Here is a 24706-nt window from a genome sequence, read left to right as displayed (position 1 = left end):
TCGGTCCGCTGATAAACCCATTCGAAAACTGAGGACAAGGACGAGAAATCTAGAACGTTAGTTTTTATCGGCTGCAATTTTAAGAAAAACTCGAGCTTGCCGTAGTTCTACGCTTTTATCTCTTTTGACAGCGATCGCGATACCACGAGCGACGTTTGTCAAATATGAATATCGATTTGTACTCGATGTCGTAAAGTAAACCGAAGTCGGAGAAAGATAAGCCGCGAGGGTTGTTACGATTGATCTCCGGCCATGTTTTTCTCAGACGAGCTGTTCCCGTTACCGGGCAAATTCTCACGTTGTTTTGAATAAACGTTTCACAGGATCGCTTTGCATAATGGAACGAAGAGGAGCGAGATACGTCAGACGCGGCGGCATTTCCATGGAGATTTTCAACGAGCCCCATAGACGCTGGTCAGGATCGTGGAAAAGAATGTTCGAGCGGAGGAAGTCGCGCTAGAATGGGATGCCGCGTAATTTATCGCGGGCAATATTACCGGCGACGTTGAGCGGTCTGGAAAACCTTGGGGCCCCTGCACACTCGTATTTTATGGCGTCTGAGAATCCCATATTTCGACTATACTCTTTATCTAGGTGAATTTAAACGAATTGTTTCTGGATCGAGTTGTTACACGAGTTGAATGCAACGAGTATCGGAAATTTCACGATGCCGTGATTCGATCAAAATTTAAGAACGATAGAAAACGAATGACATGGAAATTAGAAAATCTACAAGAATGTACTTATCATTTTCCTCTCCTGTGATCTCCATTTATAGAGAAATACTTAACGTTGCTTTACTTATGTATCTCTCTCTAGTTTAGCAACTCCAACTTGGAAACTTTGGAAAGTCGTAGAATGCGTGAAATATTCCGCAGTTGATTAACGTTTGATTAGCGTGACCGACGCTGCGTATAAGGAAAAGGTTATAAATCATCCAAGCTCGGACCGCGTCACAGGTGGATAATAAATAAGAAGATGTTTGAGCGAGCGTTTGCGAGTAATGGCCAGGTCGTTCCACTCGGCCGGCAATGATCGATTTGTCCACTTAATGCGCCATTTCTCCTGTATTCTATTTCCCGGGGAAATTGGTTACGGAACGATGTAGCTGCGTCGGATGATGCAGCGATGTCAGAGCTGGCGAGTTTTGCCGGCAGATTTAAGTAAATTGAATCACACGGACGAGCGAACGGCAGCATTTTTAATAATGGAGAATCCATTTGGCCGCGTCGCGAATATATGTCTTGTTTGCCCGTCGAGTATTTTGCTTCGATATCGTTCGCTTTATTTCGCCAAAGGCGAAATCTCGCTCGTGTCTTCTTGCTTTTAAATAAATCACATTTTTCGCGATCGCGTCGAGACGTTTCAAGCGTTTCCAACGTCCGTACACACCCGTATGTGTTTGGACACTTACAGAAATTGATTTCAATATATTTTGTTTTCGACGTATCAAAGAACTTGAGCCGATCGCTCCGATTCATTTATCCTGTCAATCATTAGTGACTTTTTCGACGTGCAATTTGAATAAATTGGTCGCGAGGACGTTGCATTCGGAATAAAGAAGTAGCGGCTACGAACGTAAATCTCGTAGGAAACAACGCGTTGCACGTTTCCTGCGGATAAATTCGTCTTATCGACGAGATGCATTTATCCTCGTTTTCTTCGTATCAATCTGTTTGTAGCCCAGTTTCGATTCGCACATTTATCGTGAAATACGAATAGAAGCGAATGTCAAATCGTAGAGACCGCAAGATGTCTCGAGAAAGGACAAAGAAACAATGAGAAGTGGAACGAGTAATGCCGAATTTTATGGTAATTCCGCGGTAGACTCTTTCAAATTCTTCTTCTCTTATGCTTCTTTTACGAGCTTCGTGTCATGTATGTGTGATACATATGTAGGTGCATCGTATTTCATACAGTATAGTGGTATAGATGGTTTTTACGATTGGTCATATCGTCATTCGAAATTTTCTACTTTTTCTTCTTCCATTTGCTCGGTCGACCTTTCGCGATAAGAAGAGGACAGGAATCTCGGCTTTTTTATTTTCCTTCTCGTTCTTCTTTTGGTTTTACTATTGCGGCTTCTGGTACGCCTGCGACAAATAGAATGGCGGATGGCATTTTATACGAGAAGACGGAAGGCAACGAAGAAAAGGAACAAAGGAGCTCACGGTGGTTGAGTCTCGAATCGGTAGTAGAAACAGGCTTTAATGCTCAGTCAGTAGAAAAGGAGCGGCCCCTACCAGACGTCGCGTCGATCGGATAATTTCTACAAAGGGGATTTTACGGCGTATAATTCTTTCAGTCGTCTGACCAGATGGTAGCCAAAGGTAGCTCGTGAATTTCATTCTAAACGCACGCTGCATAATGATAGGTCTCCAATTAAAGCGGAAAAGTTACTACGAGACTCAGTGAAACGACTCGGTGTTTCGTCAGTCCGCTGACAGCTGAGCTTTTCGTACAGTCAATATTATTATCTATCGCGCGACAAACATTCCGGTATCTTTGAGTCTGTGGTAAAAATGGAACGAATGTTTGTCGAATTCTTGTTCTATTTTAAACGTCGTGAATGCGAGTGTCGCGTTCCAGCGAGCTTCTACTTAAACGTTGCTTTCAGCGAGAACAACGAGTTCGTGTTTGAGGTGAACGTGATAAAATAGGTCATTCTGTATTATTCATGAAGACGTTTCAGACGGCCGAGGTACTTGGAAACATTAACTGCTTGCTAATTAGGGGAACGCGCTGCGCCCACAACTATCGACGATGAGCTCGTAAGCCATTTCCATCTTCACGTACGCTCGCATTAGTTAACGAAGTTCCAACCGAGACTAAAGCAAACAGGATCCATTGTAAGTCGACGACGTGACGTTCTACGACGCGAGGCAACGACAAAAAGATCAACGATATTTCGCGTCGATGCGACGGCTTAGCTCTCTCTCCTTTCTGAAGAAGATCGAACTTCTCTTTCCACGTTGACTCCTCCCATAGCAATTAGTATGCGGACTAAACAATACCCAAGTCACTTGTCCTTTATCTTCTCTACTTTCCTCGGTCGGTCGGTATCGCTGATAATTAATTACCCACTTTAGGATAATCCTCCGGCGCACCTGCTAGGATTATTTCGCGGTCGTGTTCTCTTTCGCCTCTGCCGCTTTTCGGTTGTCTTGCCCCTTTCGCGAGCCACTACTCCTACTCGCACCAGAGACAATGGCTCGTCGCCAACAATGGCTTAGGCGGAGATAGAACCCCGGGAGAAGGTTAAGAGGTTCAATGGAAGGAACCGAGAGAGAAGTATTTATGTTATGTACTCGACAGATATATGTACACACATAGAAGGGATAGCATCGAGTAGGTGTGACTAGATGAAGCGTTTTATGAAGCGAAAAGCGGAAAGGACAGGAGCAAGTTTCGCTCTTAATTGACGACCGCTTCTAATTAAACTTACCACTGCAACGCGCACGCTTCGTCTCAAGTAGAACGATCAACGTCCATCTCCGTGCAAGCGTGGTGAAAGTAATTGCCATCGAAGACACCTGTTGTCGTGCTCAATTCGATGCATCACGTTCCTTATTGTTAAAACTTGCCAACGTTATTTCATCGGTTCAGGCTGGTCGTTGCCGAATAATTCAGAGGGAGCGAAGAAACGGCAATGGACGATGAAATTGCAGTAATCGACGTACAATTGCTACGCGTGGCCGGTGGTTCTGGACGTTAATCAAAGCGTGGTGTGAAAATAATGCGCATCAGGGACACCTGTCGGTCGGCTCCCCGACCGCTAGCCGGTCGTTTCGAAATCTCGACGTCATAAATCTGATTAGGTGACGCGTTTAGGGAGTGCCCTGCGTGTAATCGTCTGTGGAACGTCCAATCTCGTTGGCGTTTCCGCTGGTTTGCGAGGGAAATCGTTCTGTTCGCCGGTGGTGGGGGAAAATCGACGAAAATTCGCGCATGAAAACGGTTGAATTTCCTGTTTGTGGAGCGCGTCGTTTCTCGTGCTCGTTTCCGCCCGACGGTTTCAAATCGTGTCGTTGCTTCGCGTCGAATATGGCTAGGACGTAGCACGAGCTGGGAAACTCGATGGAATTTCCAGCAGATCTGTCTTGCGGTGTCGTTAAAAATTCCAAAGAAGGAGAGCACGGGGATATGCGCAAATCCCTGTGACCTCGGTTCCATGGCTGGAAACCACAGACTTCTCGAGTGATTCTTTTTACGAGCCACCAAGTTACTGTTAGTAGACCCCGGATACCTCATCAGTTCCTTTTATGGATCTCGCTTTGTTCGTAATTCCGTCGAAACCTCGAAAACGTAACCGCAAAACTCCGTGTCTGTTCGTTTAGTATCGATCCTTACTTTTTTCGTTTAATTTATTCTCTTAAGACGAAAGCACGCGTGGGGAATGTTTGGAAGAATAAAGAAGCATGAGTCGTAGAAAAACGAGCGAGTTCTCCGTGTGAAATCCCATTCGATAATATTCGTAGCCATACTATTCGCAATTCTTAGAGAAAGAAAAAGTTCTAATTTGGAATCGAAGTAAGTGCCGCGTGAATTCGCATTCTCGAAATCACAATGACGCGATATAATCCCACGGAACGCTGAGAATTTCACGGTTTCGAGTTGCGCGTACACCTCGTTCTTAGCAGATCTTACGTTCACGTTGGTCGACCACGGGCAGATCGGTAAACCGACGAAATTATATCGTTTCGATTTACTCGGAAGTCAGCTGGTATTTACGCGGAACGTTAGTTTCGATATAACGCGAAATCGAATTTTTCGCTTGTTGTGCTATTCGGTAGTTTAATACGGTAAGCAGTTTTCTGTGTTACTGCGTTATCAAAGCGGTTATCGGCGGGAATAAAAGAATGCTTTGCGGCATGCTCACGGCTGGTATTTCAGATTTAAGAAGGTCTGAGCGGCGCCGTGCGTCGACGGGGCTTACACGAACTTTTCAGACATTGTTATTGAGACGGCTAGTTGGAATTCTGCTCTCTCGTCGGACGCGGTGGTCGGGACCGTTATGCAACTTTGTGCTGCATAGCTACGGCCAGCTGCGGAGCAGCACCAGGATATTACCAGCTAGCACTTTCGGAATTGCAAGCCACCGACCAGGAAACGGGAAGCCTGCCGCTCGAACGATTCTTACTCGACGCCCCCACCCTTTATTTTTCCCCTCTTCAACTTTTATGGCTTTCCCCCGTGTCGGTTGCTCAACGAATACAAATCAGCGCCTTCTGTTCTTCGCGAATTATCGCCCTCTTGCCAATTTACCCTCTACATGTGGATTTTCTGACTTTTACATCACTCGCTGGCTAGGAAGTATTTTAATATAAAATATACAGGTGCAAGCCATACGAATCTTTTCAAGATATAATGCATACAATTAATTTCCATAAATAATGATACTAATGTTAATTGTAATTAATCGATGCTAATGTAAATTGTCTGAGACAACGATAGAAATACGTATTCGAACCCCAGAATCGAATACAACGATATGTAGTTTAGATGTAGAATTGGTTGATGACATATTCAGTTATTAAACTATTATTCTATAAAAAAAAAAAAAAAAAGAGTAACGTGACTTAACATGGTTTCTACCTGCGCTGTTCACGTGTAAAAATTATCAAACAACTTCTGCACGAACTTACCTCTATTCTGAAAGTCCAACCCTCGAGACTGAGCAGCTTAAGGGTGGTGTTCCTGGCGAGCGCGTGACACAGCAATCTGGAAGGATGATCGTCGAGGGCTAGTCGTGGACTGGCCAGATCTAAGAGCTGAAGACAAGGCGCTTCTGTCAATGCAAGAACCAATGGCATGACGTCCGCTGGTCTGGACGCACCGGCAGCCCTTAAAGCATCCAAATTGCGCGCCCTTCTGATGGTCTCCCCCAAGCAGCCCGCATCTAATCCGCCGAGCAAACACTTAGACACGTTCAAGGACCTCAGCTTGCAATTCGGTTCTCTGCGGAATTCGATAAATCATCGCCGATTAGTTGAATACTCGCGTAATTCTCGACTGGTCGACGTTGCTGTCGCTATTCAGTTTGCAATTCTATTTCAATAAATTAGTAGAGGGAAATTGATATTTGGAAAATGAAATTTTAACGAGCAAAATTTTAATGACAAGCGAAGGAATAGAGAAGAAGGCTGTAAGGAGAGTTGACAAAATGAATAAGAGGTTAAAAAGAGGCGGAGAAAATTGGTTACATAAAAAGGAAAGTGGGTCCTCAGTGTCCTTATGATGCAATTGGATTGGATTCAAGTTCTAACGAGGATTCACTCGGGGGTTAATAGTATCGGTAATTGGAAGGATCGTGAACTCTCTACGATAGGAGAAATGGCGAATTAGCATAGGAAAAGTGGACCAATAATACGAGGGAGGGCTAACAGGGGTTTCCATTACGACTGTGAGTTTGCCCATAACGGGACAAGAAATTAAACTCGAACGACGATACAAAATCGCAATCTCGCTTAAATCAGTGACCCACATTCCACGAATAATAATGTACGATCTACATTAACAAATAGTGCAGCATAATTTGCATGGAATTATAACAGAGTCTCTGTCATGTTGCCTGTTTCGATATAGAGCCACAAACCGGAGAAAGAACTGTGAAACTGAAGAAGGAGGATTTAATCAAAGCAACTGACAAGCTCAGTAATTACGCAAGATCGATGATTACACCGGTGTAACGGTTGGTGGGGGTGGGTCCCCTTTATTAATTGAACACAGATAGACTTTTAATTAAATCTCGCTCGCGCTGGCTGGACGGATGAAGAAAAAAAGAAAAAGATCGGCGAGGAAATTAAGATTGTTACAAAAATGGAGGTCTGAAGTAAATGCAATTACGGCCATAGGAAGCGAAATAACGCGGACCCGTCTGTGTTTAACGAGATCGATTCCGAGCAGCGTTGATTATTCGCCGGTACGCTTGTAAATTGAACAGTTCCCTGACAAATCAGATCATCCATTAACACGTGCTCGCAATTCTCCACGCAGATGTGCCTGACTAACCGATACGTCTCGTCACGTCGGATTTAATGCAATCGAGCTCACTAAAAGTTTCAGGCTCCGGCAATAACTTAATGAATCAGACTTATCGACCCACAACAGTTCCACAAGGGTTGTACAAGAATTCCATTGTTTCTAGAGCGGTTCTCTCCGTCAACGTTCACGGTAACTTTCGTCCAGAAGAAACTTTACCACGCGTAGCAAGGGACTGCGTATACCTGCGTTTAATAGGGACAATTGAAGGAGCTCGATCGTTTGGATCGGTCGGGATCGCGTCTGGATTTAATAGTATCCACTCCTCGGAGGATATTTACTCGGGCTATTAGCGTGGTGGCATGGCTTGGTAGCGGCGTGCACAGCTAATGGCGCGCCTTTAATGGTATCCGGCACAAGTAAATTGCAGCGAGTGGGCTGGACGTATCTATCGCAGGAAAAATATAGCTTGCGAGCTGGTACGTGCCGGTCGTGCTTTGAATCGCCATCGAGAATAAACATTTTATTCAGACCGCTCACGGCGGATAAGCTACTCGGCCAATAAAAGTGATACTTTAAATCAAAGCGTGTATCGACCACCGTTTTTCTCTCGATTTCAACCGCTCGGTATCGTTCTCTGCTAGGAAACCTCGCACTCTGCCGCGAGAATAAACGGCCGCCAGGTAAGCAATGGATCACGGGCTACGCGACGTATTTCGGATATCGCGCTTCCTCGTGCGATTGATTTTCCTTTTGAGCGTTCCGTGCAACGCTTAAAACACCTTTGTAACCGCGAACGTAAAAATACTTGGATAAATGAATGGACAATGGAACACAGTGGTTTCTAAACAGTTGAAAGAGCTGTTTCGGATATCAGCCTTTAGACCCAACGCGTGATTTTCCTTTTGAACGTTCCAGGTTCGAGACACACCTTTGTAATGAAAACAAGAACGAAGGTAAAAATATTTGGATAAATCGATGGAAAGCGGAACGCGATTTTTAAACGGTTGCACGGTCCGGAGAAACCCTTTACAAGTTAAAATGGAACACTCAGCGAATTACATTTACTCGAGTTTTCCAGTGATACGTTTTAACTGGATGAAATCGCGAGTCCTGTGGAAATTCGAAGCAACGTGAAATAGTCACAGAGGAATTTCTCTAAACGAATAAAGAAACAGCAGAGAGTGAATGTGCAAAGAAAGCAGGAATCGATAGGTACACTTAGCTATTGTAAGTCGTAAACAAGTTAATTGCAGCAAGCTAGAACTTGCAGTCTTCCTGTAGTTCCCTTTCAACTGCACTCAAAGAAGATTGTCCGAAGTTACGGCACGGGCCGCGTATACCTGAGCAATCCGGATGCTTAACAACATTAACTGCACCGCGTTTCGTGCCATACTTTTCCACTTTTGCCTTTTCTTCCTTCTACCAGAGTTCCCATCTAACTCGGTTACCGTCGAAAATTTCGATCGAGCGAAATATTTGATTTAAAGCATAAATTTGTAAAAGTTTTTAATCGATGTTTTTAATTCATCAACGGATTGTACATATTACCGCCGACTACATTCAACTGCTATGTGTTTCAAAATAGCTCTTTTTATTTATGTATGGTCGGATCGGACACTTTTAATTGCATCGCCAGCCGAGGCGAAACACTGTTTCTCTTTACCATCTGGATTCTTCGAGTAGCCTTTTGACTTGCTCGCGTTCCCGTGCGTTACAACGAATTGGAAACGTGGGTTGCGCACGCGAGTGGATTGCTTGGAACGCGTATGAATGGCTGGACGATGTTTTTAATTAAAAATACGAAGCGGCCCGTCAGACGCGAGTAAATTGGACTTAGCCGAGAAAAATATTTGCGAGATTATTTCTCCGTGCCAGTCTGACTCTTTGCCATTGAAAACGTGTTTCCGTTAAACCTTGCGACTCAGTGAGATACGCGGCTGGAAATGATCAAAGCGTCGTGCTGAGAAAATAGACCTAATATCATCGATAGAAACTGGCGCGAAATTTCTACGGAAATTCGAGGATGGACAAATTTCTCATTCGAACGAGTTTTAAGAGACTCGATAAAAATGTGAAACGTTGAAAGAGCGCGGAGGCGAGGCTACATTCCATGGCTGTTATGTGTTGTGTAAAAAGCCGATGAAACAAAGGGAAAGGACAAAGCAAAGGAACAGGGTGTAAGTTATTTTTCACGTTTCAGGGTTGACGCGTGGAGATTCGTTCGTAAACGGAGAAACAATGAACCTGAGGGCCGCGACGCAGCCGGTCGACTTCCGTTTCGCAGCGTGTTCCAACGCGCTATGTATCGCGCCGAAGCTCGCGCTCGTAAACGGATTCATAAAGGGCGCGAGAGTGTGCTTTCTTCCTGGCCACCTTTTCATCAACGGGCCACGGAACAAATGGTTCAGGCCACGGCCAATAGAGGAAAAGCACGAATGCCTGTCGTCGTTCCTTTTACGACGATTCTCGCACGACGTTTCTAGTTTCTACCTTGTTCCTCGTTTCGTACTTTCGTTTTATGGCCACCTTGAAATCTCAACAACGACACGCGTCAAATTAAAATGGATTCCAGCTGTTTTGTGTAATTGAACGTTCGAACCGTGTAATCCGTGTCTGTCGTCTCTCTCTCTTCCTCTCTCATTCGTATCTTTTTATATTTGAAAAAACCACTGAAAAAAGAAAATGAAATTACGAAATGAAATTCATAGGTGAATCCAAGCACGAGATTAAAAAGTATGTGGCTGTTCCCTGTGTGTAACACGGCGGTTTCCCGCTGGCGTGCTCGATATTTGAAAAATTTTCGGTATCCGGTTTATATAACGTTGCGCAAGGAAAACCGGCAGCCGCGAGATTATTCGACGCGGTTATACCGAGAATTCGCATGAAATTTCCCCTCGCAGCTGGGTCGTCCGAATTATGATGTGAAACGTGGATGAAAGAATTCCATTGCAGGCTGTGTAATGGAAATACAGAGGCTGAAAGGGGGATTTGTCGAGGTCACATGTGTCTGAACAATGAACGGTCTCCAGGTGACGCGCAGGTGAGACTTGAAATTAACACCCAGCACGACGAATGCTGCGGGCAGGTGACAGAATTTCATTCGAAAACTCTTTGGTGTCGATAAAACCCCATAGAATCTCCAGCAAGCGTAACACGCTAGACAACCTGTATACTGATGGATTGTTTGCTCTGGCAAATATTGTTTTTAGTTTCGAGATATGTTGGCGAAAATATAAAGCGACATTTATTCGAGAAATTTCGAGCGATATTTTCCGAAAGCTAAAGAGACGAGAGGTGGGAGGAACTTTCGCAATTTCAACGACCTTGCAAGAACGATGTTGACGCAATCTAACCCCGTCGCTCTTAAATTTCTCGCCTAACAATCGTCCATCCTGAAGGGGAGAGCACGCCCTTTGCGGAAACTTCCCAGCGGCAGTTCGTATAATTTCCTGAATGGCCACTCTCCTTCGTCTCTTTAATTTCCATAACTCATTTACCGGCTGCTCGAAAACCAAATCTCGAAAACTTTCCTCGAGGAACTCAGCGCAGTGGTTCGTACCACGGCCTACGAAGTTGCGAGACGTCTGGGGCCAACCCTAGCACTACCGGCGGTTTTTCGGTAAGTCGTAAATGAAAATTCTGGAGTTTGCAGTTTATTTCAATTTTCCTCTTGCGAGTATCAAACGTGAAGCAACATTCTCTCGCAATTAAATAACTTCCCCTTTTGCATACAGATTTATTCGACGAATCTCTAAATTTAATTAATCACTCCTCCGACATTTTCACCCTTTCCGAAACTTTAGATTAAACAGTTATATCAGAAACGTCTATCTTTTCTACAATTTTTTAATTTGCTATAATTAAAAGAACATTTTCTTTTGATCACCAGTACTTCCAAGTTTCCTCGACAACTACCCAAGTCCTTGTTCCTTTAATTAATTGGGAATTAGACCCTAAAACGTGCACCTATTAAATCACACAAGGATAGTCCTCACCTGATAGCGTTGAAGATCTCGTGGAAGCCAGTTCCTTGATGACTGCTGACGTCGCAGGTGGGTAACGGATGTAGCAGCGGTAAACGATGACAGAGCACGCTGTCGCTGTTCCTTTTGCTACTTCCGTTGCTGTCCCTGTCCCTGTCGTTCTGCGGCAACGGTCCGTTTCCGGTAGCGGGCGCAGGACCAAGGCCAAGCCCAAGAGGAAGTCTCGGCAGTGTAGCGGGTCTTGTCAAACTGCCATAGGCTGCCAACGCGCCTCGGGGCAGCGACGAGTAGCAACGGTTTAGGGGTAGCGTGCCAAGGGTGCTGGACGCGCATCCGCTGCTTCCAGAACCGGAGCCTGAACCTATGCAATCACATGGATCATCTTAACATGGATAGATCGCTGAGATAAGATCGATCGACGGTGCAAATGTTACAGGTGAAATTCAATTAGTAAATTCCAAGCGCCTTATCATGAGCGACCGTCTGGATAGCATTCGGTCACTCTACCCGTTCTCAGAAATATATGATAAGTACGACCAAAGTCTTTTCCCACTCCAACAAATAAAAAATATAAATACTCGTCCCAAAATCATCCAAGTGAGTCTGAATAAGTCCGAACCAGCCTGAATATCGTTGCGAACCGCAAATACTGTAAAGGGTTTACTATTTAATTATTGTATAAATTGAGTGGAAATAAAGAATTTTTTTCTTTTTTGTCACTTGTTGAATTTTTACGCGACACAAACTTGGTCGATCGCATTTTGAAAGAAGATATGTCAGGCCTAAGACGGGGTTAGTTGTAAGGTTGTCTAGGGTGTGTTCTAGGATGTAGGTTCCATATTTCGGAAGGAAACGATTGCAGGACGGTGTGGTGAAAATAAATGAGGGCTCTAGCGTGAATATTTGTTACACATAAACAACAAACTATGTCTGAGATTATACGTAGAAATAATATCTGCAAGCATTTCCAAGTTTGCTCGATAAGTACGATCTTCCGAGGAAGTTAATTTTAGGCTTCGAAAGGAAATAATTGTTGTGTTGTAAACGACAATTTAATATTGAAGTACTTTCAACGGTAGGGCAATAACGATGCTCGTCACGTGAAAACCATGGCTGGAAATCGCGACATGCTATGATTTGTACAAAGTGGCCGATGTTAAAGCAATTTGCAGATGAACAACGAGAAACACTTTATCCTGTAAGGAAGCTCGTAAGATTCCACAGGGCTGGATAAACCCTTCCGACGTCTGCATTAGACGACAGCCCTGGTAGCGGTGTCTTTAAAAGCGTTCAACCGAGTTTACTGGCAGTAAAGCTTGTGCCGCGTAGAATTAATATAAACGAAGTGTATAAGCGAGAAGGGAAACGTGGTCGGCTAGCACGTTGCCAGGCGGTTCGTAAAGCAAGCGACAGGCTCGGATCCGGACAGGAAGTGGTTACTAAGGGAACTCTATTAAGGGCCCTCCTCCTTCTCCGCATCGTGCTCCAACGCTCTGTAAGATAATGGCTTCAATGACGAACAATACGTCGCACGGTTGAACGCACTGTTAGATAAAACCGCGATGCGAGTGTGGCGCGAAGGCGAAAATTTACGGCAAGATTCCAAAACATGCGTTCCAGGATTTGTATCCTTTAAGAAGATTCGCCCTTTGCTCGTTCAATTTTATATTCGTGTATCTTTCTCGATGTTCGTTCGCGAACGCGTCATTACTGTAAATTGCGTAGAGCGTGCGGTTGGCAATAAAAATATTCCAGTTTACAAGCGGACTGACTCTTGTTTTACGACAGCCTCGTCTCCTCGCCAGTTTACCTGCTTCTCGTTGATCGTATTATCATGAATGCTAGAGAAACTTTATCGCGAAGAAGCTACGCAGCAGCTCGTGCTCAGAATGAAAAGTATAAAACATTTACGAGCTGGCTATAGGAGAACAATGTGTATTCCGGAAGAATTTATAAAGTCGACTGTACGCGACGAGCGGGTCGTGCGTGATAAAATTTTACGCGAGCTCGCATTCTTCGTGTTGCATTTTTAAACACCTCAAAGCGATGATAAATACCGCAGTGATCGCAGGCTCTTTTACTTTCGTCGTTTACGCGTTAGACGCGAACTACATGTAACCATAGCAAAAATTTGAATTAACATTAGGATGAAACATATGTCACAGGTGAAAGGAATGTTCTCCATGCACTCGACTTCACTACGATCCCTGGGAACGTTCAAACCCGCCAGGAACAAAGATGGGACGAATTTCAAGGGATAAAACCACGTCTGAGTCACAGATGCGATAATCTCATTATAACCGCGGGCATTTTCGAGAGCTGCTGGCCCGTGATAGCTTTAATTCGTTCCGGATTTGCAAGGAGTTACCAAACTCCTTTTCGGATGTGGTCTCATAGAGGCGTACGTGGCAGTCACGAATCACTGGAAATTCGGCGAGAAATCAGCCACCGATGAACTCTGCTTGGAATATTAATTCCTGTTCCGAACATCCACGTAGCGTGTTACCATGTCGTGACCTTTCGCCCTAAAACTTTTTCAGCGGTCCCTGTCGGTCGAAATTTGGTTCACCCTGGCGTGAGTTACGAAGGAAGGTTGTAGCGATATTTCCGTTGGCTTGAAGAGGCTCCTTTGGACGCGCGACGTGCGTCAGAGGAAAATGGAAAATGCCGCTTCGAGCCAGGAAATGAGACTCTCCGCTCGCCAACTTCTAGCTAGGAATTCCTGACTCTGTCTGCCCTCGTTACCCGGTCGTGTTCCGCGCAGGAACAATTAGCAACGACAGGGCCGGCGAGTAGCTCAAGGTAATAACCAACCGCGGAACGTCGATGGGATTCATTATTCTTTACGAGCTAGCGAGAGCGAGAGAGAGAGAGCGTTGTTTTAAAGCGTGATCATTCGTACGGTTCTTCGAGGCAGCTGGTATCGCGGCAGCTTTTAGAGCAGCAAAGTGTGCGTGGTATAGATACTCTCAAAACGTTAGTTTCTTCGTAATGGAAAATTAGTTGGAAGCTGAAAGTGTCAATAGTAGACACGGCGTTTAACCAGTCGTACAATATTCTACGTAATTTTCGTTCCTCTTGAAGCCACGTTCGACCCAGTGAGAATCGAAGCGTCGGTTTTTACAGAAGAAAGGGGAAAAATGCGAGACGATAGAAGATTTTTCGAATGGGTACGCGTTTAGGTGAAAGACATCTTTTTGCCTCTTGACGAATCGTTTTAACGCGACGACAATCGCGTCGGTCGTATCAGGCCTGGTGTTTTTATCGCGAGACTCGACGACGAATTTACTTTGGCTCGCCCGCCATGGTAACCCGCGCAAAAACCATTTCCCGTTCTAAAGCGTCGTAATGGCCGTTTCCATCGACCATGGCACATTGGATAGAAACGTTCTATCTCGTTCCAAACCGATTTAATTCCGCTTCGAATCTCCGAGGCGCGATCGAATCCGCTCGAATACTCATTTCTCCGAGTTCGTTTAACCCCCTCCTCACCCCGTAGAATTTGTTATTATTTCACGGAACGTGCGAGAGGAACCACGCTTTCTACTATTTCATTCTATACTCCTTTCCCTTTTTTAAATTTCGCTCCACTTTGTACAGGCTGTTTCAACATGCTTATTCTTCCGTCTTAGCTGGTCTTTTAAAAACTTCATCAAAAGTACGAGACTCTTGGAAAAGCCCACCTTCTATAGGATCCTCGTTATCGATGCACGAAGAAAAATAGACGATCCAGGATCCCGGAATGGGAACATTTGAATAATCGAACGCGAGGCAAAGAAACGACCGACCGCTCGGTTAAGTTTCACGTCGACCGCGTTTCCGCCGACTTTATTCAAAGCCCGCCGTGACTCCTCGGCTCCGCCGTCTCTGGTTACGCTCGAGACGCGTGCACAAGCAGCGGACACGTAAAACGCGGTCGCGTGTCCGCCGTGGATTAATTACGTGCAGTAACCCGTTGGAAACGCGTTGGTCACTCAGTGGAAACTACTTCGAGAAGCTGAGAAATTCTCGGATACCGAAACTTTACGTCGCAAGTGTTAACGTTAAAAATCGTGAAAAATCAGCTTCAGCCGCGTAGATTCTCGCGAGAAGAACTTGTGCACGTGTCGCGGCGCATATACCGTAACGATATAGTTACACGTTAGAATTAAATGCAAATCGGTACAGAGCTAGAGAGGAGGTTTTATTAGAAATACGAAAAAAGGCGTATCGGTGCAACGTTTTGTTTTCATATGATATCGCTCGATAAACGGAAAACGTTAATAACACGAAGTTTCTCCAAGATCAAGAAGTCGAGTATCGCGAGCAAACATCGAACGCGGGGATGTAAGTGTGCGTGATGCAAACGCCTCGGTGTTGTTCTTCGATGATGTCGAGGAGCCCGTTAATAGTTCCGACCGGTGCGCTTCAAGTTCTTCGAGTTACCAACTGTTTATAGTAGGTGGTAGCCTGGCTGGATCGATCGGGAATTTATTACAGGCAGGGGTTTTCGCGGTAAGGGTGCTTTATTAACCTTCGATATACCGCGTAGCAATCGAGCATTGTAAATTTATCCAGAGTAAACTGGTTTTCGATCTTTGCTTGTAAATTTCCTACGATCGCGATTGACACGAAGTTAAACGATCGTATGATGGAGCTTCAACTTTGAAGGCGATGGTTTGCCTGTCGTAGAGGAGGAGATTAAGCATCGCGATAAGAGACATCCGATTTCAAGTAGAGTAGCGTGCTTTTTGCACGCTGTTGGCCTTATTTCACTAAATAACCACTTAAGACAGATAATGGAGGCACACGCGCGTATTAAGGGCTTCCATTTGCTCGACGAAACTGGAGCTTGACCCATATTATCGAAGAACATTACGGGTTCTCGTTGCATCTAAATTCATTCGCGCTCGTGCCGCGCTGAACAAGCGCAACGGCAAAGAGAATAATAAACGGCCGGCAGCATCTTTTCCCTTCACCCATCCGACTGAATTTCATTCTTTTCCTCTTGGATTTCATTAAAGTCGAGAATAGTTCGCCAGCGTCACGAACAAACCAGGATAATTACGTAATTCGTTAAAAAGGACAAAGAGAAGGAGGAAAAATAATACGCGGAGACAAAGCGCACCGATTCTACGGAGCGTGAGCGTCCGAAACATTTCGCGTTCGGTATCGATCGTACGCGTACGTGCATCTCTTGTTTCCTCGCGGCTTGGCGAGTTCTCAAACCTGGAAATAATCATTATCGGTACGCGCTACTTACGTTGACCCAAATGTCAATCGACGACAACGAAGAGATTCATTCAATTCCCCCGGCCGATGAGCTTGCTCTGCGATGCAATTTCGTAGCGCGACAGCTCGTACTCCGAACGTGCAATCTACGTTTCATATTCTCCGGCAGCGAACCGGTTATACCGTCGGACGTAAACCGTTTTCCATACTGCGCGTTTCCCGTCTACCTTTTAAACTTAGTCGAACGAGACTTCCCTAATTACGTTCAGACGAAAAAGTCTGCTCGCTACTGTTAGTATCGGAAGATCGGGCCGAGCTCGAGAATCGTGGATCGATGCTGTAGCCAATCGTATAAAGGAAACGAACAGTCTGTGATGGCTACAGGGACCATGGTAGTTGTAACGATACAGGAATGCTTTGATGCTTTGTCTCGGTGCACGAAGTACGCTGACCTACAAATCAAATTTCGATTACTCTTTGAACAAGTTTCGGGAATCAATCGCATTTCGACTCGTTCAGCGATCTAAAAAGTGGCTTTTATACAAATAAATGTATTCCTCTCGTAATCATAGTAATCCTCTTACTTCCTAGATACTTTGAATTTGTTAAAATATTTATTTCCATATAAATAAAATTTACGATTCGTTCAAATAAAATCGTGTATTTATTTAAATAAAAATAATAATGAAACATCGTTTTCTGTTTATATCTCTTCCATCGATACATGTGGCAATGCTTTACATTTTTTATTTGTTTCTCCTAGATGAAAAATTTACCAAACATGTTCTCTGTATTTTTTTGTTTTTTTTTTTTTTCGTTCTCTTCATGCGCTTTACAATAATTTTGTCCACACTAATGGCTCTTTATTCCCGTATATAAAGTAAAGAAATGATTAATAATAATATTTCCATCGAAGAAATATTTCTACATATACGTGAAAAGCTGAAGCGAGCTCGTTCGTTCGTTCACGTGGTTATATCGTTTTTCTCGTTGCTTGCTATCGGCAGCTGAATCCAGCCGGGCAACCAGAAGCGGATTGATTAGAATCCCGTAACGGGAGCAAATAGGCGTGTTCAGCTGCGGGGCAGGCTTTATTGAGATCCGAGTGCCTGAAGAGAGATTGGAGGCCGCGTCGTGTAGACGTTCGCGCCGACGATACGCTCGCAGCTAGAGGAAAGGAAAACTGCGAGATTGTTGATACCGCGGATACCTAAGTGCAATTTTGAACGGAGGATACAGACAGAAATCTCGACAGGAACGAGGTTAATCGGGTCTAGAATCATAGTGAAAACGATCCAAGAGATAGATAGCTGATAAACCTGGTTGATATCGCGATGTTGAAATTGCAACCTGGAATTGTTCACTGTGATTCGCTGGTGGAAAATAATATTCGAACGTATTGTGACCTCACGCTGAGTTACACAACAGAGATTGGATTTTCATAATTATCTCTGGACTCGGAGAATAGAGTTACAGCGTATCATTTACCGAAGGTTTCTAATAGATATATATATATGATTATCGAAGATCGATGGGCTTTTGTAAAGGGATCCGAATGGGCAGATAGTCGTCGTATGAAAATCAAAATTGCATTACAGCAACATGCAGCGTATAACGTGTTTAGTTTTCCATGGGTTATTCTTTACATGTTTCTCTATCGTGTAACGAGAATTCGTTGAACATTCGTCGAAAATAATATTGCACGGGGTACCCTTTCGGGAATCCGCTTGGCGCAAGTAAAATAGGGAACCGTCGAAAAACAACGTCGCTTAGCGAACCGTCTTCAGTTGTTTCTCGTGCCCCGCGTATTTTCCCTTTCGCCGGTTTTCTGTATCGTTCTCGAATCATCCGAAAGGAAACTTGAAAGGAAAGAGAAAGGAAAAGGGTAGAATCGACGAGTTCTCTGGAGAAACCGTCGAGCCGAAAGATTTGATTTGTCTACGACTCGGTTCATAGACACGGCGCCGTCGCCTCGAGAAAGATTGCTTTCGGGTCGACCTCGAAGCGGAAACGGAATCTTGAGGGACTGCTTTCAACCAGTCAGAAGTAAACTCGATCTTCCTGTTATTCGTTTAAAGAAAATAGGGAATGATCGAAGTTCCGAGTGTCCTCGAATTGTCGATAAAAAATTCCCCCGACAGTTCGAGCTATACCGGGAAAATATCCTTTACAATACAAACTCGACGAGAGCGGGACGAGCTTGGCAATTTGCAATGCACCGATTCAAGATCTACGGCCAGAAGAAACACAGCTACTTTAAACTCCAGCAATACCTTGAGTAGATCGATCGGCAATTTCGAGAAATCTCGTTTCTCCCTAGGGCAAACGAGGACAGGGTGCTTCTGGGATGCTCGTTCGCGCCGAGAACTCGCCCCAGGTGTTTGTAATTGCCGGAGCTGCGAAGGAGCAACAACATGGTAACTGGAAGCCGCGTATACATGCCAGCGTGTTTGCCGACACCGGTCGCGACGATAACATCAACCGCGAGACGACCGTTTGTCGGAGGCAACCAGACGAGATAGGTGCTGGGGATAGTTCGAGAGACGAGAAATGGGCTCGTGAAAGCAGAGAACACGATTGTTCCAGGGTAAATGTTTGTTTTATACGCTTATTGCGGTATTGTGTACGTTGGGAAATTTTAGATAGAAGCGAATCACTGACAATGATCGAGTTTCTCAAAATAGCTGTTTCCCGTTATTTCAGTCCTGTTGCGATTCTAATCTCATTCTCGTTTCGTAGATCACCAAGACTTTTAACATTTTAAGGAATACCTTGCACGCAAATTTAAGAGATTTGTTAGCGATAAAAAAGCTACATCTAAAATGATTTAAAGGACGCAGCAGGGTTGAAATGCGAGATGCAAAAAAAAAAACATAATTAATAATATTTGTGAAACGGCGGACGAGGAAAATGAAATCTTGTGATCGTGAACGATTCACAAAGCTCTAAGAAGAAGTGTATTACTGTTTCGTGAAATCCTCTGGCCCTGTTCTTTACAATGAGATCTCGCGACAATGCAGTGAGAAATGTTGGGACGGGTCGCGATTTTAAAGGCGTCTGCGAAGTACTATCGTTAAGGGTATTCATGCATGCGCGCAAAGAGAGAAAGACGAAGCAGCGGAGCGAGTGTGACGGAGGGATCGAAGATAAGGGGGTGAGGGTGGCAGCGAGAGAAAGACATTAAGAGGCTGTTAAGAGGGAAGGTTTGGACAGGGTGTAACAAAGGGCCAGAGAGGGTCTGGTCGGAGATGATTAATACGTTATTTGCGAGAGGAAATTCACTTGGAAAGTGTCGTTTGCACGGAGCTCCGTGTATAAACCGGCCTCGAGGACGACCGTTCATCTTCCTCGAGAGAAGACGAAGGGTTGTTATTATTCCTAGGAAAACGGGCCAGCGATTCGACGCTCGTTCAAACTGCCTCCGATTTTTTTCCTTCTCGTTTCTGCAAACAAACGACCGCGATCTAATCGAAGGAGGATTCGGTGAAACGATCACGATCCGATCGTAAAGTCTACTCCATCACAATTGAAGGTTTACACGAGATTCGACGATTTACCGTAAGCCTGTTCCTAATCGACCCTCGATCGTTCAACTTCCCACTGATAATGTCCTTTCTCTTTGCTTTGTCTTCAAGAATACTCATTATTCTGTCGTTCTAATCGAATTGCAGATTACCAATCTCTAGAGAATCTCTATATCTTACATAATTCTTTGCGATTCCACTCGTGTTGTTTGCAAAAGAATCTGCCGGAATGGGGTAAGCGAGATCGATCGTCCGGATCACAGAGAGTTAAATAAGAGAACAAAACTAATTCCAACGCAAATTGGAATACTCGTTGTATTCGTTATCCGGGACAAATCTCCGTATAAGAAAACTCAGTTCGCTTTACAAATCGAAGGAACATCCTGGTGGACGATCCTTATGATTCCACGTATCCACGCTCGGTAACTTGGGCAAATGGTATGGTATAAAGTTGGAAAGGACTGAAGTTTCGTTCTCCGGCTTTATGGAAAACGCCACGGGAACTTTCGCGGTCCGATTTGCCCACTGCGGGTCGGAAACTGCTCTAATTCCAACTTTCTAATTCCGGCACCATAGCCGGTTAATGGCGTTCGTGGACAGTTCGTCGTCGGTTTACGTACTGCGGGCTTTCTACGGTTTTATCTCTCCATCTTTACGAGTCGTAAACAAAGTTCCCATGATTACTCCACTCTAAAATTATTGCAGTTTAATTGTTTATAATTTAACAATTCTTTTACACAACGGTATAAGCGAGTGAAACGAACTTGTCTAGTGAACCGAAAGTAACAATGTGCATGGTTGACTTTCAAAGACCGCTTTTCTTTTACGATCAACGGGAATCAACGGGTATTTCGATTTTCTTATGAAGAATATGTTACAAATACCGTAAATTCTATATTCTAGAATCTAAAACGAATAAATCGTTCGGTAATCGATATTATCTAAATTAGAGAATGAAAAATTATTCTACCAATAGTCGACTAATTATCAGTTCTTAATTTGGTCCATGACTATAGGTTCGCAGCTTCCCGTTTGGTACCTCTAATTCGATACCACGCTGTATTGGCTTCTGTCTAAGTGCATGCGGATCGCAATAAATCTGGATGCAGCGTGCCAGCGCTATCATGCAGATTGGTTTTAATGGCGGCCGATAGTGAAGCGCGTTTAACGAAGTGATGCGTATCAAAATTTAAAATAGCGATTTCCAGCGCCTTTTTCCTCGTGATCAAAGAGATATGGACGAATCGGTTTATCAAACACAAGCACGTCGGACGTTACGAACTGTTCGGGCCGCGCGATCATTAATTCGGGTCGCCTTAAGCCCCGAGACTTCGTTGAGCTTACGCTCGTTGATTGAGTGACCAATGAACCGTACTCCGTCAACTTCCTAAGCTTCCAACCCGTTGATCAGCCCAGTCCGGAAATCCATCGCATCGATGTACGCGCGAGTGTTCGCCGATACGATGACCCATGGGAATTCTTCTACGATTTCGTTCGATTTTTTGACGCACGAATGCTTTCCTAGGTACGTGCGCGAGCTCCTCGATAGACGAAAAATAATAGCCACGAATAACGATGCACCGTAACGGAACTATTATTAAAAGCTCGGCCAAATCCGTATATCAGAGGAGGACGCAGCTCGGCAACGATTTCTTTTTTATTATTTGAAGTTTCGTTGAGCCGGATACGATCCTTTCAGTTGGCTGAAGCTTGTGTAAACGGAGCGTCGTCGAATGTCGGAAATTAAAAGAGACAGAAATGAAACTCGTGTATTCCAAATAAATAAGCGTTGCTGGTATTTCTAGAATTTTTCAATTTACGATCCAGCCAAGCAGCGTTGGATGAAAACATAAAAAGAAAGAATCAGAACGTAAAGTAAACAAGAAGAAGAAGAAGAAGAAGAAGAAAGAAAGGAAATAAGAACAGGAAATCAAAGAATGTGAATGAAAAAAAAAAAAAAAAATGAATAACGGCATAGTTTTACCCATACTGATTCCAGAGCTGGAAGGATCCTCGTTCTTGGCTCCCCAGCTGCCAGCCAAATTCAACGCCAGCAAAGGCCTCTCCTTAAGCAGCTCGGCGACCGAGGCCAACCCTTCGCAGCCACAGCCTAAATGGGGCAAGTGCAGCGCTTGTACTTGAACGCAGCCACGAAGAGCATCGCAGACCCGGGACACTTGCTCGCCGGACAGATTCATGTCGAGGACCAGCCGTGCCAGGCTGGCTGACGCGTGACTCAGTCCACGGCAAAGGGCGTTCACCACGCACTCCAATCTGGAACACAGTCGATCGATGCCTCTGTTCGTTACAAACGCCTAAATCGTTCGTTTAAAGCCGTTGACCATAGGACGGTACACGGAAATTGGCCCCGAATCATTGGACATTTGGTTTAACCCGATTGCATGGCTCTGTTTGACCCGAGATCATTCTCATTTACTCGCGGACGTGGAAGCGTAGATTCGAACGGGACGAGTAGGTTTAAAGGGATTAAACAACCGCGTTACGGTTACTTGGTTTTGGAACACGATGGTAATCGACGAAGCATGTTGATGGTTCTTGGTTTTCCCGCGGCCACTTTCACCGTCTTATTCGCGAAAAACGTCGAGAACGCGCCACTGTGGCACGAGTTAAGGAAGCGTTGCAGTTTTCCTGCTAACGTTTCGCAAGCATTGCAGTTTCCTTCATCAGTGGCTGCTTGACATACTGCTACCAATACGGGCGACTGCAGTGTTTGCGAAATGTCAGCAAAGAAGCCGAAAATATGATCGTCGAAAGCGAGCGCTCCAGTTTTCTCAATTAAAATTCAACAAATTCCGTCGAATTTCTATGAAAAACAATTTTTTTTACAACGGTACCTATACCTTTCGTAAGTTGTTAGCTGTTCGTAATTCTCGGGCGCAAACTTATGTAAATTTGCTCGAGTGGTGAAGTCGGCCGATAAAGGCGGCAACAGTGAATAGATTTATGCGCGTGTAGTATTCGCCACTTCTGTCTATTCGCTATTATTTCAAGAGGTTGGGACGCGTACGTGTGCAACAGTTATGCAAAGCCTGGCCACGGTTACTTCCCCTCGGAGAATTGCAAACGAGTCTGGATTTCCTTCGGCATTACATGCTAGTCGGTAAGCTCGGTTAGGATTCTTACTGAGACCGATAAGCGATAATACGATCGAGACGACGTTTATGTATCAGAAAGAAATTTTTATGCAGCGTTGCGCGCTCCATTCGCGGAACAGTCGAAACGATGGTGGAAAATAAACGAACTGGATCGCTATAAATAACGTGACAGTCTTCGTTTACATATTCATGAACATTATTTGGCAAACAAAGCGACGCCTTCAATTACACGATATTCCTGGAATTAAAATAAAGTGGTCTGTGTTTTCCAAGTTAATTAAAATATCCAAGCCCGTTATTGTTCCGAGCCGATGTGATTTTATTCAACGATCAAACAAATCCGCGAATCGCGCGACGCGTGTCCTATATTAAAATACATAAAAAAAAAAAGTAAAAAATAAACCGTGCAAACGATGAACAGGCATACTTCCGATGACCTCGTTTCTATCGTTAACAATTCACACTCTCGCGAAATATCTCTACGCTTAATTTACTAACTCGAACTACCACCGCTGTATTCGTAGGTAGAGAGCGCGTCTGACCAATCGTGTCTGCTATCACTCGCAGCCACTGATCGCTCGAAATATTCCGACAGCTGTCATTCATTCTCGCTACAGATAGCTTAGTTAATCTCGGTCGAGATTTTACGAAACACGGTCTCTTCGTCAACGTCAGCCAAATCGTGATCGTCGACTTTTCAGCAGCCTATCGACGGTTATATTCCTTATACGATTTTCTTGATGAGGATTTCTTCAGAGTTTAGAAAGCGTTCTTCTCTTAACAGCCCATTCAGTCTCGTTCAGACTGAACTCGCCCTGGAGGATTCGTATTATTTACACATTGCGTTAACGGGGCTTGTAACGTGCTATCCACCAAAGAGGAAGATCGTGTCTGCGTGGGCAGAAAATTTATCGTCTTAATGTAACTTGTCTATTTGATCGATCGAATTCTTCGAATAACTTCAACGAGGTTTTCGATAAACGAAACGATACAGAAAACGATCAAAGAATTTTACCCATGAATATTAATTCCTCGAACAGCCAGGACTTTCGGCAAGTTTGAAAACTCGTAGAATTCCATCCGCTATCGAGAAGATCGGCTACCGTTTTTCTAATGCTTTCTAGGTTCAATTGGATCAGACGAACGAGTGCAGGAACAGCGTAGAATTCTCTAGAAACATCGAGAACGAAATTGCAGAGCAATCGAGAGAGCAGAACAAACCGTAAAGTACATTGCGCCCTCTTTCATGTCGCGACTCGTGTTTCTTTTTCCGGACGATTCCTTTTCTGCTGCAAGTCTCCGGGTATTTCTTCCATCCATCGATCGAAATCGGCGTTCTTTGCGGCGCGTTTGCCTGCTAGCGAGATTCTGACCGAATATAGAGTACCTTTACTCGATATCATATTGAGCAGAGCGGTTCCGGCGGAAAAGAATAGAGCGAAGGCAAACGAACGGGTGGAAAAAGCGAGAAAAACATTGACGATGCGCAACAATGAGTTTGTCGGGTCGAGAATGTTCCGCCTCCGGGCAAATAGCGGTTAAACGATGCCCTCGTGCACTTCGTCGCGAGTTTCAAGAATTTTTCTTCGGTATTGGTCCGGTTTAGACGACGCGGAGAGGAAGGCAAGTAATAAAGAACGCGACGGCGCGGAGAACACGTCAAAATTGGAAACAGCAATGAGCTCGGGGTAGAAGGGATGGCAGGAAGGTTGAAGGGTAAACCAAGTACGGAGAAGACTTTGTTTAGGAGTAGTCAGAGAAATTGTACGAGAGAGGGAGAACAGACGCAGGATTGAGCAGGGGAAGAGGTTGGGAACCAGATTAAGAGACCTCGCAATTTGATTGTAGTCTGGAAATTGTAGCCAAGTTTTTCCTAAACGGATAGCGT

At 44.5% G+C, this 24706-nt stretch overlaps 1 protein-coding gene across 6 annotated transcripts in view; it reads right to left on the bottom strand.

Moving 5' to 3' along the window:
- Positions 1-24706, bottom strand: part of LOC139992478 (uncharacterized) — a 164415-nt gene that overhangs the window by 6351 nt on the left and 133358 nt on the right. For 5 of the 6 annotated variants that reach the window (XM_072013343.1, XM_072013338.1, XM_072013339.1 and 2 more), the window contains exons 8-10: positions 21687-21976; positions 10980-11328; positions 5646-5958 (exon numbers count right to left, since the gene is read on the bottom strand). In XM_072013343.1, the coding sequence (XP_071869444.1) occupies positions 5646-5958; positions 10980-11328; positions 21687-21976 (952 nt within the window). The remainder of the gene's footprint in view (positions 1-5645; positions 5959-10979; positions 11329-21686; positions 21977-24706) is intronic. The other variant, XM_072013344.1, reaches the window with a different exon arrangement.

This window comes from Bombus fervidus, chromosome 11 (genome assembly GCF_041682495.2).
Source record: "Bombus fervidus isolate BK054 chromosome 11, iyBomFerv1, whole genome shotgun sequence".
Lineage (NCBI taxonomy): Eukaryota > Metazoa > Arthropoda > Insecta > Hymenoptera > Apidae > Bombus > Bombus fervidus.
This window is presented reverse-complemented; position numbering and strand designations above follow the sequence as displayed.